This window comes from Carcharhinus amblyrhynchos, chromosome 6 (genome assembly GCF_965287045.1).
Source record: "Carcharhinus amblyrhynchos chromosome 6, sCarAmb.v2.hapA, whole genome shotgun sequence".
NCBI classification, from domain to species: domain Eukaryota; kingdom Metazoa; phylum Chordata; class Chondrichthyes; order Carcharhiniformes; family Carcharhinidae; genus Carcharhinus; species Carcharhinus amblyrhynchos.
This window is the reverse complement of record NC_137329.1, coordinates 124,613,096-124,629,191: the sequence shown is the minus strand read 5'-3', so window position 1 is coordinate 124,629,191 and position 16,096 is coordinate 124,613,096. Positions and strand designations below refer to the sequence as shown.

General features: G+C 44.5%; 1 protein-coding gene across 12 annotated transcripts in view; it reads right to left on the bottom strand.

Annotated features, from left to right (window-relative positions):
* The window catches only part of mybpc1 (myosin binding protein C1), a 119,983-nt gene that overhangs the window by 89,815 nt on the left and 14,072 nt on the right, over positions 1–16,096 (bottom strand). For 10 of the 12 annotated variants that reach the window (XM_080191399.1, XM_080191401.1, XM_080191400.1 and 7 more), the window contains exons 2-5: positions 14,985–15,251; positions 4,406–4,462; positions 4,289–4,306; positions 700–732 (exon numbers count right to left, since the gene is read on the bottom strand). In XM_080191399.1, coding sequence (XP_080047525.1) covers positions 700–732; positions 4,289–4,306; positions 4,406–4,462; positions 14,985–15,251 — 375 coding nt within the window. The remainder of the gene's footprint in view (positions 1–699; positions 733–4,288; positions 4,307–4,405; positions 4,463–14,984; positions 15,252–16,096) is intronic. The other 2 variants (XM_080191408.1, XM_080191410.1) reach the window with 1 other exon arrangement.

Below are 16,096 nucleotides of genomic sequence, written 5' to 3'. Positions count from 1 at the left end.
CTTCAAGACCAACAGTTTCTTCACTGTCTCTGGGTCAAAATCCTGGAATTTCCTCCCTAACAGCACAGTGGGTATACCTACACCACACGGACTGCAGCGGCTCAAGAGGGCGGCTCGTCCACCAGAGGAATAAAAGAGAACCCCTCAGCATTAATGAAGCTCTGTTGAAGAAAACCTGCTTTATCCATTACTACCCTGCAGAAACTGTCTCCCACTCTTATCATTTCAAACACGCTTTCTTCTTTCAGAGGGCTAATTTTAGCTCTGGGTGAGTAAGTGGATTTGGAGTGGGTTAAAAGTGGGCCCATTTTTTGACTTGCAATGAGAAGCCAAAATTGGAACAACAACAACCGTCTGCAAACCTCAGATTAACCTGCGTGAGAAAGATAAACCAGATACTCAGTTAGACACGACAAACAGTGGGACGACCTGTGCATTCAGTGAAGTTAATGAACCTTCACCTAGTGGAAGGGTTAACTCCCACAGTCTCAAGGTCTGATGGATACTGTGAGGTGCAAAGACATGTTAGACAGAGAAACAAAGGAACGGCTGAAAATTATGGAAAGTAACTCCAGTTAGTTAAGTGAATCTGAAAGGAATGATACACAGCATGGTATTCTGCTCCAGTCCAAGTGTGTATCACCGCAGGTTAATGGGGGGGTAGAGGGGGTACACCCACCAGAACAGTATCACACTAACCTGCACTGTTTGCTGAACCATCTTCCTTTTGCTCTGAAAATAAATTAGGCGCCGAAGGTAATTATTATCACACCTGGTAAAACCCATATCTAATGAAATTGTACTCCATACACAGGTACAAAATAAATGCAACCTGCAACTTTACCTCCAGTTACTCAGGAATGTACAAGAGCAGAAAAGTTCATTTTGCTCCAACTTGTTCCAACTCGGAACACATGGTTCTCCTTTGATATCTCTGATCAGTTTTCTCCTCACCAACGCTTGAACAATCAAAACACAATGGGTAATCCAGAAACAAGTTGAATGACTTAGATCATGGATCAAGTCACAGGATTTGGGATAACCTCTCTACTGGTTGGAACCAGACTGAGGACAAGATAGATTCACAATGTTCAGCCCTCTGATCGGCCTACAAAAAGCCCCAGAGAATTATAATCCTGGGACTTGGGTGTCCTTGTACGCAAATCACAGAAAGTTACCATGTAAGCATTTAGGGAGGTAAATGGGATGTTAGCCTTTATTATGTGGGCTTTGAAGGGCAAATGAATCTTGCTGCAACTGGACAGGGTCCTGAAAGAACACAGCTGGAGAACAGTGTACTATTTTGGTCTCACTGCCCACGGAAGGATTTGCTTTCTGTTGAGGGAGTACACCAGGGGTTCACCAGAATGATTGCTGGGATGAGCTGCTTTGTTGAGATTGGGTAGACTAGAGGTGGGATTTTCTGGCTGCGCTCGCCCCAAAACCGGAAAAACCCATCCAAGGTCAACGGACCTTTACACAATCCGCGTCCTGCCCACTGCAATTTCCTGTGACAAGCAGGATGGGAACATTCCACCCGAGGTCTATACTCATTAAGCGTGGCACGGTGACACAGCGGTTAGCACTGTTGCCTCACAGCACCTGGGGCCTGGGTTCAATTCCAGCCTTGGGTCACTGTCTGTGTGGCATTTGCACGTTCTCCCCGTGTCTGCGTGGGTTTCCTCTGGATGCTCCGGTTTCCTCCCACAGTCCCCAGCTCCTCTTCTTGTGTGGAACAGTATGGACACAATGGAGGATACAATAGATTGCATCAATGATAAATGGAAATGCAGGATGGGCTACTTAGCCACCTTCTACACTATTGCATTCATGTTCTATCATTCCACAATTTGGGTATTGCTGAAAAATGACATTTTGTCAAAGTTTTTCATTTTGCACTTCACAGGATGTCAGGAAGTAGATGTAGTGAGCTATGTTTATATTGTTGGATATTAGAAATAAGGTAAAGATTTGGGTGATTTTAGTTTCAGGTTTCTGTGTAAGAAAGGGTATAATTCTAGTTAAATTCACATTGAACAAAGATGTGTGCATGTACGGGGGTTTATGGTTTCATTTTTAACCATTGCGTCACCATTGTGCTTACAGAGTTTATGACATGAAAAGTAAACAAGAGCTTGGAGAGAGAATGAGCTGTTGCTTAGCAACAAGGGGCACCTTTAGGATAGGAAGACTTTTTCAGTTTAATTTTAACTAAGCGCATAGCAGAAAGAACCTTACAGCTAAGGAGAGAGCAGTTCTCTCAGCTCTGGAGTAATGGGCAAGAACGCAAGTTCTGGAAACTAAAGGACAACTAATTTTGAAACTAGAAAATGGGGAGAAGTTTTCAGGCAGATTGAAGTAAAAAGGGAAACAGGGACTGGAATTTGTTCGCTGAAGTTAAAGACAGGACTCGAAAGGACAGACTGAGTGAAATCAGCTAGAGAAAAGACAGATATCAGGAACAATTGTTAGGTTTGTGTCCTTATTCCAATCTTTGGGGCAATAGTATACAATTGGGGGCTGAGTGCGTGAGAGATTGTGTGAAAGTTTGGAAGCTCATGACTATTAAAGTCAAAAGAATACTGAAAGGAGAGTTGGTAATCCTGGAAGTGGATCCTTGCCAGGAACGGCTGACGGAGAGCATTGTTTGAAAGAAAATTCTGAGGTATATCTTTTCAAGAGTAGGATTTGGAAACACTTGTGTTGAAGCTGGAGTCCGGTGAAATCAGTTGGCTCATGGTGTAAAAATCATCTGGGGGTGGTGGGGGGACAGATTTGAATAAAAATTCACAGATCGATTGGGTGGAATCTGCCACTCGGTTTCAGTGTGGGGTGTATCTGACCATTGTTAGCCTGCTGGCTTACAGGGACTGTGTATTTACAATGTAGCAAAAGATATGTTTTGTAACCTGTGTTATCCTTCAAATCTGTGTATATTTGTGAAGTGGCAGTGAAGGAGTACTGTATTATAGTCCAACTTTTCTTGGCAAACAATTTATTTTTATTGTTAACAGATAATTGACAGTCCTGTGCCTCTTTTCATCTAGATTTTCTTAAAAAGATAAAAGTTATGATGTTTTGAGCCAGATTTCCATTCTGGAATCTTTTCATCCAGTCGTAACATCAAATGGGATTTTAACAATGGGCAATTGGAAGAATTCCAATGTCCTGTTGAGTGCAAGACAACAAATTTTGACAAAATGTCTTTTTCAGTAATACTTAACTGCTGTACCACCAAACATTTGTTTGATTCTACAATTTGGAGGTGGGCTGCCAATCAGATGGACTGCTTTGTCCGAGATGGTGTCAAGTTTCTTGGGTGTTGTTGCAGCTGCACTCAGCCAGGCAATACTTATATGGCCAGTCCAGTTCAGCTTCAGGTCAATGGTAACCTCAGGATGTTGGTAAGTGGGGGAGGGTTAATGCCATTGAAGGGGAGGTGGTTAGACACTATCTTTTTGGCACTTGTGTGGTGTGAATGTTACTAGTGTGCCACTTACCAACAACAAAAACAACGTGTATCTATATTGCATCTTTAAAGTAATTAAAAGTCCCAAGGTGCTTCACAGGAGCCTGATAGAACAAAGTGTGACACTCCCAAATCTGAATGTTGTCCAGGTCTTGCTGAATGTGAGTACAACTTTGTTGCCAAAGGAGTTATCAATGAGACTGAGCATTGTACATCTATTTTGTTCCTGGTTTGGCTCCAATATGGTGACACAGCAGCACAGAAGGTGGTACAGTGGTGCAGTGGTTAGCACTGCTGCTTCATGGCATCAGGGACCCGGGTTCGATTCCCAGCTTGGGTCACTGCCTGTGTGGAGTCTGCATGTTCTCCCCGTGTCTGCGTGGCTTTCCTTGGGTGCTCCGGTTTCCTCCTACAGTCTGGAAGACATGCTGGTTAGGTGCGTCAGCCGTGCTAAATTCTCCCTCCGTGTATCTGAACAGGCGCCGGAGTGTGGCGACTAAGGGATTTTCACAGTAACTTCATTGCAGTTAATGTAAGCCTGCTTGTGACACTCATAAATAAACTTTAAAACCTGTGGAGAGGTTTTCCCGAAATCCAAGACCTATGATCCAATGATCTGGATCAATTGATTCAATGATTGTGATTGATGAATTATGTTCTTTTTTCAATAATTCTATGATTAATATTGACCGGATATAAACCTTGGCCAGCAATTTTTAATGTGACTATCAGGTTAACTATTACCATGCATAAACTGTGGTCTCTATGGTAAAACGTACTCTCAGTGAGAATATTTCACTGCTTCAGTGTTTCACTGACCTGCGGGTTTTCCTGGTTGTGCGGGTTTCGTGGGTTTTGCTGGTTCTGCGGGTTTCGCGGGTTTTGCTGGTTCTGCGGGTTTCGTAGGTTCTGCGGGTTTTGCGGGTTCTGCGGGTTTTGCGGGTTCTGCGGGTTTTGCTGGTTCTGCGGGATTCCCAGTGGTCTCTTTTCCCTCTGAAAAAATATTAAGCAACACTTTTATTGGTTTTCTTAGAAAGGACAAAGTCCACTGGAGTGGGGCTGCAAAGGAATAGGTTTAGCATTGCTGAAAATAGAGGCCCATCGCTGAAGTTAGGACAAACACAAGAATACCAAATTTCAAACCATTACAACAATAGATACTGCACAAGAAAAAAAGTGCTCATTGGTTAGCAAGTCAACCCTGGTAGCATCATCTTGGCCAATCAGAGTTGATTTGGCAAACAATCAGCATTCTTTTCTCCTTTGGGATAAACTGTGTGATTGGTTGGAAATGTGGCATTCTTGTGTTTGACCTGATGAGTACAAAATGAAAAGCTTCAACGGCATGTCTCTTTTTTCAGCAGCATTCAAGTTTTGTACGGCCAAGCGACTATTAATAAACTAAGTATCCTAACCAATAGTAACTTTGTCTTTGTCCACCTTCACAGGTGCCACTGACCAGGCCGGTATTTATTGCCCATTGGTGGTGGGTCTTTTTCTTGAACTCTGTTCAAGACACAACAGTTCTGGGCACCTGAGGAATGATGTATTGTCCTTGGAAAGAGGACAGCATAGATCTACCATCAGGTTACCAGAGCTCCCAGGGTTAAATTATAGGGAGAGATTAAATAAACTAGGTTTGTCTCCACAGGAGTACAGAGAAGGTTAAGAGGTGAAAAAAAATTAGGCTAGTTAGAGAGAAAGTTTTTCTGCTGGTTGGGAAGCCCAAAATCCTTCTTCGCATAACGAGTGCTGGAAGTGCGGAACTCTCCCCCACACAAGTAGCAGTCGATGCTAGCTCAGGTTCGAGGGGCTGAATGGCCTGCTCCATATATAACCAATTAAGTGGCGGTTAAGCCCTTTTTAAGGGCAGTTAGGAGTTATTCTCTGGCAGAAGAAAGCCATGTCTGGTCCCAGACGGAGAAAGGGTGGCAGGTTCTCCTTCCCGAAGGATATCAGTCAGCCAGTCGGGATTTTGCAGGAAAATGACAACGTCTCCATGAGAGCTCGCAGTCAATAAACACTCCCTAAAAATACCCCCTGTGCGCATTGTTGGTTGGTCTGCTGGCGGCTGTCAATACACATTGATCTTTTTTATATTGAAGTACGGCGTTAAATCAAAAATATATCAATGGATAACTCAGCGATATATCAAATTCAACACCATGGGAACAAGCCAAGACCCTGGTTAAAGTGTCTCCTGGTGTTGCTGTACAGAAATTGTGATCAGTTTTAAAGACTGTGATCTATGAGGATGCAAGGATGGTCAACTGGAATTCCTACCCCTGACTGTGGGTGGCAGCACATTCACTGGTATCACTGATGCTTTTAAACAGTCTCTAATGTTACTTTAATTGCTTCAAGTCCGAAAGACGTGCTGGTTGGACGCATTGGCCGTGCTAAGTTCTCCCTCAGTGTACCTGGAACAGCCTCTGGAGTGTGGCACCTGGGGGGCAGTAACTTCATGGCAGTGTTAATATAAGCCTACTTGTGACACTAATAAATGAACTTGAAAATTTCTGATACAGGCTCAGCAGCTGACAAAGGAAGCAGTCCAGTTTTCCGTGGGTTTTTCAACTGGGGGAGACGGTGGTGGTCATATCACTGGACTAGTAATCCACAGGCCTAGCCTAATGCTCTGGGGGGTATGGGGAATTTCAATTCTATTAATAAATCTGGAGCAAAAACAGAAAATGCTAGAAAATCTCAGCAGGTCTGACAGTGTCTGTGGGGAGGGAATAGAGCCAATGTTTCGAGTCTGGATGACCCTTCACCAGAGCTGCATTCGCAGTATTTTGCTTTTATAATAAATCTGGAATTGAAAGCTAGTCTCAGTAATGGTGACTATACAACTATCATCAATTGTCATAAAAAACTATCTCGTTGATTTGATTTATTATTGTCACATGTATTAACATGCAGTGAAAAGTATTGTTTCTGGCGCGTTATACAGACAAAGCATACCGTTCATAGAGAAGGACAGGAGAGAGTACAGAATGTAGTGTTACAGTCACAGCTAGGGTGTAGAGAAAGATCAACTTAATGCGAGGTAGGTCCACTCAAAAGTCTGACGGCAGCAGGGAAGAAGCTGTTCCTGAGTTGGTTGGTACGTGACCTCAGACTTTTGTATCTTTTTCCTGACAGAAGAAGGTGGAAGGAAGAATATCCAGGGTGCGTGGGGTCCTTAATTATGCTGGCTGCTTTATCAAGGCAGTGGGAAGTGTAGACAGAGTCAATGTATGGGAGGTTGGTTTATGTGATGGATTGGGCTACAAGGAAATCTGCCGTACTTACTCGGTCTGGCCCACACGTGACTCCAGAGCCACTGCATATTTTGATTTGGTTTGATTTGATATGGGTGACTCTTAATTGTCTTCTGAAGTGGCCAAGCGAGACACTCAGTTAAAGGGCAATTCGGGGTAACAAATCCAGGCCCAGCCAGCAACACCCACAACCCATGAAAGAATAAAGAAAAACAAGCTGCGATAATTAGAGAGAACTCATAGGGCCCCTGGCATCTGGGAAATCTGAGAAATCTGGGATCTGAGTGAACAGGGCAAATGGCTCACTGTTTCCTCATCCAATCAGATTGTTAATGAGCAGTACAGAGTCTGAAGCAGATGTCATCAGTTTGATTTGTGAATTCACTGACAAATAAGTCAAAAAGTGAACTAAGGAGAGTGAAAGGAAAATGAGATTAAGGGAAATAGATAAAAGAGAGGGAAAGAAAAAAAATTAAAAACTTTTAAAAACTTTTAACCAATCAACAAAAAAAATTAATATTTGAAAGAATGAATTTGAAAGTTAATTTTCAGGGCCAGTGAGGTTGTTTGGCAGTAACTAAAACCTATCGTGTTGTTAAAAAAGTACCTTGTGACAATATTGTGTACTTAAGCAATGTATTTATGTCATGTTTCGTGTGAAAGGTATGTTTTAAAGTTCAGTGCTGATTACGGCACCCATTTGTCTACTCCAGGCAGCCCACCTGCTGAGAATACAGAAGGATAATTGATTCTAGATATTGGAGTATTTATTTTAATCTGAGTTAATGCAGTTTTATTATTTTTTTGAGTTATCCCCTGAGGTTTCAGAGTAGGGTTTAATTATATTGATTGACAAGAGCAGGTCATGTGCTAATGGGTAGAGTTCGTCTTCCAAAAGGGGAAAGTATAGAGTATAGAGTTTACAACATGGAAACAGGCCCTTCGGCCCAACTTGTCCATGCCATCCTTTTATTTAAACTCCTAAGCTAATCCCAATTGCCCACATTTGGCCCATATCCCTCGATACCCATTGTACCCATATAACTGTCTAAATGCTTTTTAAAAGACAAAATTGTACCCGCCTCTACTACTGCCTCTGGCAGCTTGTTCCAGACACTCACCACCCTCTGTGTGAAAAAATTGCCCCTGGACCCTTTTGTATCTCTCCGCTCTCACCTTAAACCTATACCCTCTAGATTTAGACTCCCCTACCTTTGGGAAAAGATATTGATTATCTGGCTAATCTGTGCCCCTCAATATTTTATAGACGTCTATAAGATCACCCCTCAGCCTCCTACGCTCCAGAGAAAAAAGTCCCAGTCTATCCAGCCTCTCCTTATAACTCAAACCATCAAGTCCTGGCAGCATCCTAGTAAATCTTTTCTGCGCTCTTTCTAGTTTAATAATATCCTTCCTATAATAAGCTGACCAGAAATGCACACAGTATTCCAAGTGTGGCCTTACCAATGTCTTGTCCAACTTCAACAAGACGTCCCAACTCCTGTATTCAATGTTCTGACCAATGAAACCAAGCATGCTGAATGCCTTCTTCACCACTCTGTCCACCTGTGACTCCACTTTCAAAGAGCTATGAACATGTATCCCAAGATCTCTTTGTTCTGTAACTCTCCCAAATGCCTCCCAAATCCTCTCCCAAAAGTCCTGCCCTGGTTCAATCTACCAAAATGCATCAGCTCACTTTTGTCTAAATTAAACTCCATCTGCCATTCGTCAGCCCACTGGCCCAATTGATCAAGATCCCATTGCAATCGGAGATAACTTTCTTCACTGTCCACTATACCACCAATGTAGTGTCATCTGCAAACTTATTAACCATGCCTTCTACATTCTCATCCAAATCATTAATATAAATGACAATTAACAGTTGACCCATCACTGAACCCTGAGGCACACAGGCTTCCAGTTTGAAAAACAACCTTCTACAACCACCCTCTGGCTTCTGTCAAGAACAGTAACAAATCTCACAACACCAGGTTAAAGTCCAACAGGTTTATGTGGTAGTAAACACCACTAGCTTTTGGGGTTTGCCCCTTTGTCAGTTGAGTGGGAGTTCTGGTTTACCCCCATCCAATGCCGGCATCTCCACATTCTGTCAAGAAGCCAATTTTGTATCTATTTAGATACCTCACTATGGATCCCATGAGAATTAACCTTATGCAACAACCTACCATGTGGTACCTTGTCAAACGCCTTGCTAAAATACATGTAGACAACATCAACTGCACTGCCCTCATCTACCTTCTGGGTTATCACTTCAAAAAACTCAATCAAATTTGTGAGACAGGATTTCCCACTCCATGCTGACTGTCCCTAATCAGTCCTTGTGTCTCTAAATGCCTATAGATCCTGTCTCTCAAAATACCTTCTAACAATTTACCCACCACGGATGTGAGGCTCACTGGCCTGTAGTTCCCAGGCTTTTCCCTGCAGCCCCTTTTTAAACAAAGGCACAACATTTGCCACTCTCCAATCTTCAGGCACCTCACCCTATCAATAATTCAAATATCTTGACTAGGGGACCCACAATTTCCTCCCTAGCCTCTCACAGCGTTCTGGAATACACTTCATCAGGCCCTGGGGATTTATCTACCTTGATGCACTTTAAGATTTCCAGCCCCTCCTTCTTGTAATGTGTACACTCCTGTTGAAACTCCTGTTTTTGTTTGGATTTGCAAGGAGCAGAAACTCTTTTCTCTCCCTCTCTCTCTCTTTGGAAATTGAAGCCTGGCACCTGCTTGAAAATAGTCATCTCTCTCTAAAAATGTTACAAGGCTTGAGGACTGGCAATCCATGGAGACCTATGGGTTTTTGTTGACTAATTCCAAAGGATGGCTGGTAGAGGTTGGCACACACACTAATATACCAGAGTGTGTGCATGAAATTCACAAACATACTCTAACATCACCTGAAGGAAGGTCAGCAGACACAAGCAGAACTATCAACTCGTTAAAGCTGTATAGGGCATTGGTGAGGCCGCAGCTGGAGTACTGTGCGCAGTTTTGGGCGCCACACCTGCGCAAGGATATTTTGGCCTTGGAGGGAGTGCAGAGGAGGTTTACTAAGCTGATACCGGAGTTGAGGGGGTTGAGCTATGAGTAGAGGCTGAATAAACTGGGCTTGTACTCGTTAGAGTTTAGAAGAATGAGGGGAGATCTCATTGAGACGTATAAGATGATGAATGGGACGGATAGGATAGAGGTGGAAAGACTCCTCCCGCTCAAAAAAGACAGTAGGACTAGGGGGCACAGCCTCAAGATAAAAGGGGGGCGGTTTAGAACGGAGTTGAGGAGGAACTTCTTCACTCAAAGGGTGGTGAATCTCTGGAATTCTCTGCCCGTTGAAGTGGTGGAGGCTGCCTCGCTAAATATTTTTAAGACGCGGGTTGATGGGTTTTTGATAAGAGAGGGGATTAAGGGTTATGGGGAGAGGGCGGGAAAGTGGAACTGAGCAGCGACAGATCAGCCATGATCTTATTGAATGGCGGGGCAGGCTCGAAGGGCTGGATGGCCTACTCCTGCTCCTATTTCTTATGTTCTTATGTTCTTAAAAAGCAATGACGTGAAATTTCCGTCCTCACTTGCCCCTGAAGATGTGTTTCACAATTCCAAAAGGGAGCTGAACAATGTCCTCCCATTGGACACTCAACCATCCGCGTTTATGATCTTTAAGTCACTAAGTGGCCCATTGGCTCCTCTTTAAAGAACCCAACTTCACCAAAACCTTCAAACCTGATCCTTGTTTCCGTTAACTGTGTGAAGAAAGGTAGTTCCTCCCCGTGTCTTGCATTTTCAGCTCAGTCCCAGTGACCTCAGGGTTATTGTTGTCCTCTTAATAATGACCAAGATCCAAGTTCTGAAAGCATTCAGTTGGAGAGCTTACTTGAACATGATATAATAGTTGGTGACAGCAGTCGTGAAAGAGAGTATGCGATGACATCGTGTCTGGTACCTACTCAATCTGGGGCCATCAACATCACACATGTTGGTTCCAATAATAGAAAAAGAAACAGCCAGAAGTTTAAATCTGACACTGAATAATTACAGATTAAATTTCCACAGAGATGGGAACTTTAAACCAGGGATCATCGTTAACGACAGTTGGGCTTTATCCATATTCTCAGCTGCATTTCAAAAGGGTAAGCATGCAGGGGCTCAGTTTTCCCTATGGACACAAACCCGACAGAATAAACAATTTTGAGCAGCTATTTTCTACCTCCTGCCTCCACTATCACCAATTTTGTCCTCTCCCCTCACCGCCAGAACAGGGTCTGGGAAAAGAGTCAGCCGCTGGAAACGTGGAATCCAACCGTTCCGTAACCTGGGGGTTCTGCACAAAACACAATCACTACCAATAATCGGTATCATTATAGTGGTTATGGCATGGGCACATGGAGCAACACCAGAATGATAGGGAGTGGGATAGCTTGATCTTGGTTTTGGACAAAGCTCGGCACAACATCGAGGGCTGAAGGGCCTGGACTGTTCCATGTTCTACGTTCTGACAGCCGTGTCTCATGAGAATAGGGCCAGGGGAACAATGTTGTGTTCCTGAGGATTAGAAGAGTGGAAATAATAAGGAGCAGTTGGAAAAGTTAGGACTGTTTTCCTTGGAACAGGGAAAGTTAGGAGGTGACTTAATAGAACATAGAACATAGAACATAGAACATTACAGCGCAGAACAGGCCCTTCGGCCCACGATGTTGCGCCGACCAGTTACAAAAACAATGACCCACTAGCCTATACCAATCCCTTTTCGTCCATAAACCTATCCAGAGATCTCTTAAACGCCCCCAAACTAGACGCATTTACAACTGCGGCAGGCAGGGCATTCCAATCCCTCACCACCCGCTGGGTAAAGAACCTACCCCTGACATCCGTCCTGTAGCTACCCCCCCTTAATTTAAAGCCATGCCCCCTCGTGCTAGCTTTCTCCATCCGAGGAAAAAGGCTATCACTATCCACCCTATCTAAACCTCTAATCATCTTATATGTTTCAATAAGATCCCCTCTTAGCCGCCTTCTTTCCAACGAAAACAATCCCAAATCCCTCAGTCTCTCCTCTTAGGACCTCCCCACCATACCAGGCAACATCCTAGTAAACCTCCTCTGCACCCTCTCCAACGCCTCCACATCCTTCTTGTAATGCGGGGACCAGAACTGCACACAGTACTCCAAGTGCGGCCGCACTAGAGTAGTGTACAGTTGCAACATTACACTGCGACTCCTAAATTCAATCCCCCTACCAATAAACGCCAAGACACCGTACGCCTTCTTAACAACCTTATCTACTTGATTCCCAGCTTTCAATGGAAGTTTTTAAGATGTTGAGAGGCCTTGCCAGGGAAACGCATTCTGAGAAGCGGGTCTATATATTTAAAGTGAGGTCTTACGGCACATCCCTGCCTCTAAGCCAGAAGCATCGGGGTCAAGACCCACTCCAGGATATGACGGCCAAGGAAGCTGCATTCATAACGCGGTCAGGCTGGTCAAGTATCACACCAATGGCTAGCGGTAAGAGCGGGAGAGACTCGCAGTCAGCCATGCTTGGTGTGGAGTGGCTCCCCTCAAGCCTCTGGCAATGGACTAGTGACTTGCTCCACAAATAACTAACTGTGGAAACAGACCAAAACCTGTCTTAGTGCAACACTATTTTAATTTGATTTGATTTATTATTGTCACAGGCAAGAGAGGAAATTGCTGGGGCCTTGAGAGAAATCTTTGTATCCTCACTGGCTACAGGGGAGGATCCAGAGGAGTAGCGAATTGCCAATGTTGTTCCTTTGTTTAAGAAGGGTAATAAGAATAATCCAGGTAATTACAGGCCGGTGAGCCTTACATCAGTGGTAGGGAAATTATTGAAGAGGATTCTTCAAGACAGGATTTATTCCCACTTGGAAATGAGTGGACGTATTAGTGAGAGGCAACATGGTTTTGTGAAGGGGAGGTCGTGACTCATGAACCTGATCATGCGTGGGCTGCTCCTGGAGGTTCCGGGAGTGGCCTAGTACTTCGTGTCGGTGTGTGTGCTTGATCCTGGACCGGTAGACGGGCGCCGCAACAGCTCGGTGACTAGCACTGCTGGCTGTGCAGATACATGGATTTGGGCCTGTGTCTGTGGGAGTTTGCGCATTCTCCCTGTGGTTGCGTGGGTTTCCTCTGGGCGCTCCGGTTTCCTCCCACACCCCAAAGATGTGCTCTTAGGCTGATTGGTTTTACCAAATTGACACTATTCTCCCCTGAATCTGGCTAAGTCAGGGGTTCTATTTGTAGATACGCAGGGTAGAATAGGTGTAGGGTGATGCGGCGGTGCGGGCTTGTTGGGCCGAAGGGCCTGTTTCCCGTGCTGGGTTGTTCTTTGTTCTTTGTTCTTTGTTCTTTGATCAAGTTTTTCGAGGAAATGACGAAGATGATTGATGAGGGTAGGGCAGTGGATGTTGTTTACATGGACTTCAGTAAGGCCTTTGACAAGGTTCCTCATGGCAGACTGGTGCAGGAAGTGAAGGTGCATGGGATCAGAGGTGAGCTGGCAAGGTGGATACAAAACTGTCTTGGTCAAAGAAGACAGAGGGTAGCAGTGGAAGGGTGCGTTTCTGAATGGAGAGCTGTGACAAGTGTTGTTCCTCAGGGATCAGTGCTGGGACCTTTACTGTTTGTAATATATATAAATGATTTGGAGGAAAATATAGCGGTTTGATTAGTAAGTTTGCAGACGGCACAAAAGTTGGTAGATTTGCGGATAGCAATGAGGACCATCAGAGGATACGGCAGGATACAGATCAGTTGGAGTCTTGGGCAGAGAGATGGCAGATGGAGTTTAATCCAGACAAATGTGAGGTAATGCATTTTAGAAGGTGTAATACAGATAGGAAATATACAGTAAATGGCAGAACCCTTCAAAGTATTGATAGGCAGAGGGACCTGGGTGTACAGGTACACAGGTCACTGAAAGTGGCAATGTAGGTAGAGAAGGTGGTCAAGAAGACAAACGGCATGCTTGCCTTCATTGGCCAGGGCATTGAGTTTAAAAATTGACAAGTTATGTTGACGCTTTATAGAACCTTAGTGAGGCTGCACTTGGAATATAGTGTTCAATTCTGGTCGTCACACTACCAGAAGGAATGTGAAGGCTTTGGAGAGGGTACAGAAAAGATTTACCAGGACGTTGGCTGGTATGGAGGGCGTTAGCTATGAGGAGAGGTTGAAGAAACTTGGTTTGTTCTCACTGGAGCGATGGGGGTTGAGGGGAGACCTGATAGAAGTCTACAGGATTATGAGAGACATGGACAGAGTGGATAGTCAGAAGCTTTTTCCCAGGGTGGAAGAGTCAATTACTAGGGGGGCACAGGTTTAAGGTGCGAGGTGCAAGGTTTAAAGGAGATGTACGAGGCAGATTTTTTTACACAGTTGGTGGGTGCCTGGAACTCGTTGCCAGGAGAGGTAGTGGAAGCAGATACAGTAATGACTTTTAAGGGACATCTTGATAAGTACATGAAGAGGATGGGAATAGAGGGATATGGTCCCTGGAAGGGCAGGGGGTTTTAGTTCAGTCAAGCAGCATGGTCGGTGCAGGCTTAGAGGGCCAAAGGGCCTGTTCCTGTGCTGTAATTTTCTTTGTTCTTTGTATGAGTACACGGTGAAAAGCATTGTTTCTTGCGCACTATACAGACAAAACATGCCATACACAGAGAAGGAAAGGAGAGAGGGCAGAATGTAGCATTACAATCATAACTAAGATGTAGGAAAAGATCAACTTGACGCAAGGTAGGTCCATTCAAAAGTGTGATGGCAGCAGGGAAGAAGCTGTTCTTGAATCGGTGACCTCAGAATTCTGTATCCTTTTCCCGAAAGAAGAAGGTGGAAGAGAGAATGTCCGGGGTGCGTGGGGTCCTCAATTATGCTGGCTGCTTTGCCAAGGCAGTGGGAAGTGTAGACAGAGTCAATGGATGGGAGGCTGGTTTGCGTGATGGACTGGGCTACATTCATGACTTTTGGTAGTTAACTAGGACCAGGAAGAGAACTGGGATAAATTTAGGGCACTGGCAAAAGGTCTAGTGGGGAAGTGTTTGTGCAACTCCCAGCTCCTGATATAATTTAATGTCACATAGCGTCACAACACCTTTGATATCAAGAAGAATGTGAAACAGGATCAACAGTAAATCAACCTGAGTATAAAAGACCAGAAGGTGATTGAATCATCCTCAAAGGCGCTCAGTACAATCAGTTCACCCCTACCTTCCTGTTTAACTTTCAGTTCAAATTTCACTTTGGATGTCCCACTAATGACTGCATACACCACCTCGTCCTCCTTCACCACTTTGTTCACAATCAGCGTGTGCTGCACTCCTTCCGACTTAATCACGTATTTGTCGCTTGCTTGAATGTCTTTGCCGTCTCTTTGCCATTTCACCTTGGCGTCTGCCTTGCCCGTTTCAGCCACATACTCTGCGGCACCCCCAACGCTCACTTCAAGTGTTTTTGGTTTCTTGGTAAATGCCGAAGCTGCGAAACAAGAACACGTTATTGTATAACGCTGCCCAATGGCATCACATCCGACCAAATCCCACTCACAATTTCATACTATTTGACAGCGCTGGAAAATGACTGGTCTCCCTGTCGAGTCCCAAGCACTGAGCGAGGATCGGGAGGAAATTTCCCAGATTTTCTCCTGCTCTAAGTGAGTTGAGTTACTCGCAGTCCATTCCTGCCTTTCCTGGGTGATCACGTGGGTTGGAGTGGGATGGGAAGTGTGTATGTTACGGAATATTATAAATTATCCTGGTGGCACAGTGGTTAGCACTGCTGTCTCACAGTGCCAGGGACCCGGGTTCAATTCCCGGCTTGGGTCACTGTCTATTTGGAGTACGCATGTTCTCCCCATGTCTGTGTGGGTTTCCTCTGGGTGCTCCGGTTTCCTTCCACAGTCCAAAGACATGCAGGTTAGGTTGATTGGCCATGCTAAATTGTCCCTTAGTATGACGGAGATTAGCAGAGTAAGTATGTGGGGATAGGTCCTGGGTGGGTTTTTGTTGATGCAAGCTCGCTGGGCCAAATGGCCTCCATCTGCACAGTAGGGGTTCTATGACACTATTTACAGTACACATTCAAGCCAGTCAGTTTAATTCCATCATTATTCTTTATCATCATTAATTTCCCTGGTTTATTATCTTCAGCTGCCTTTACACCACAGGCAGATTGATGCAAAGAACCTTGCTTTGTATTGACTTCCTTCAGAAAATCATGTTTTTGGATACAGTATTTGAAGAGTTTGATACATGGCGTGTAGTGAGTTCAGGAGGAATAAGTCACTCTGGATCTCTGCTTGCCCAGTCACTCCATCACTGGGG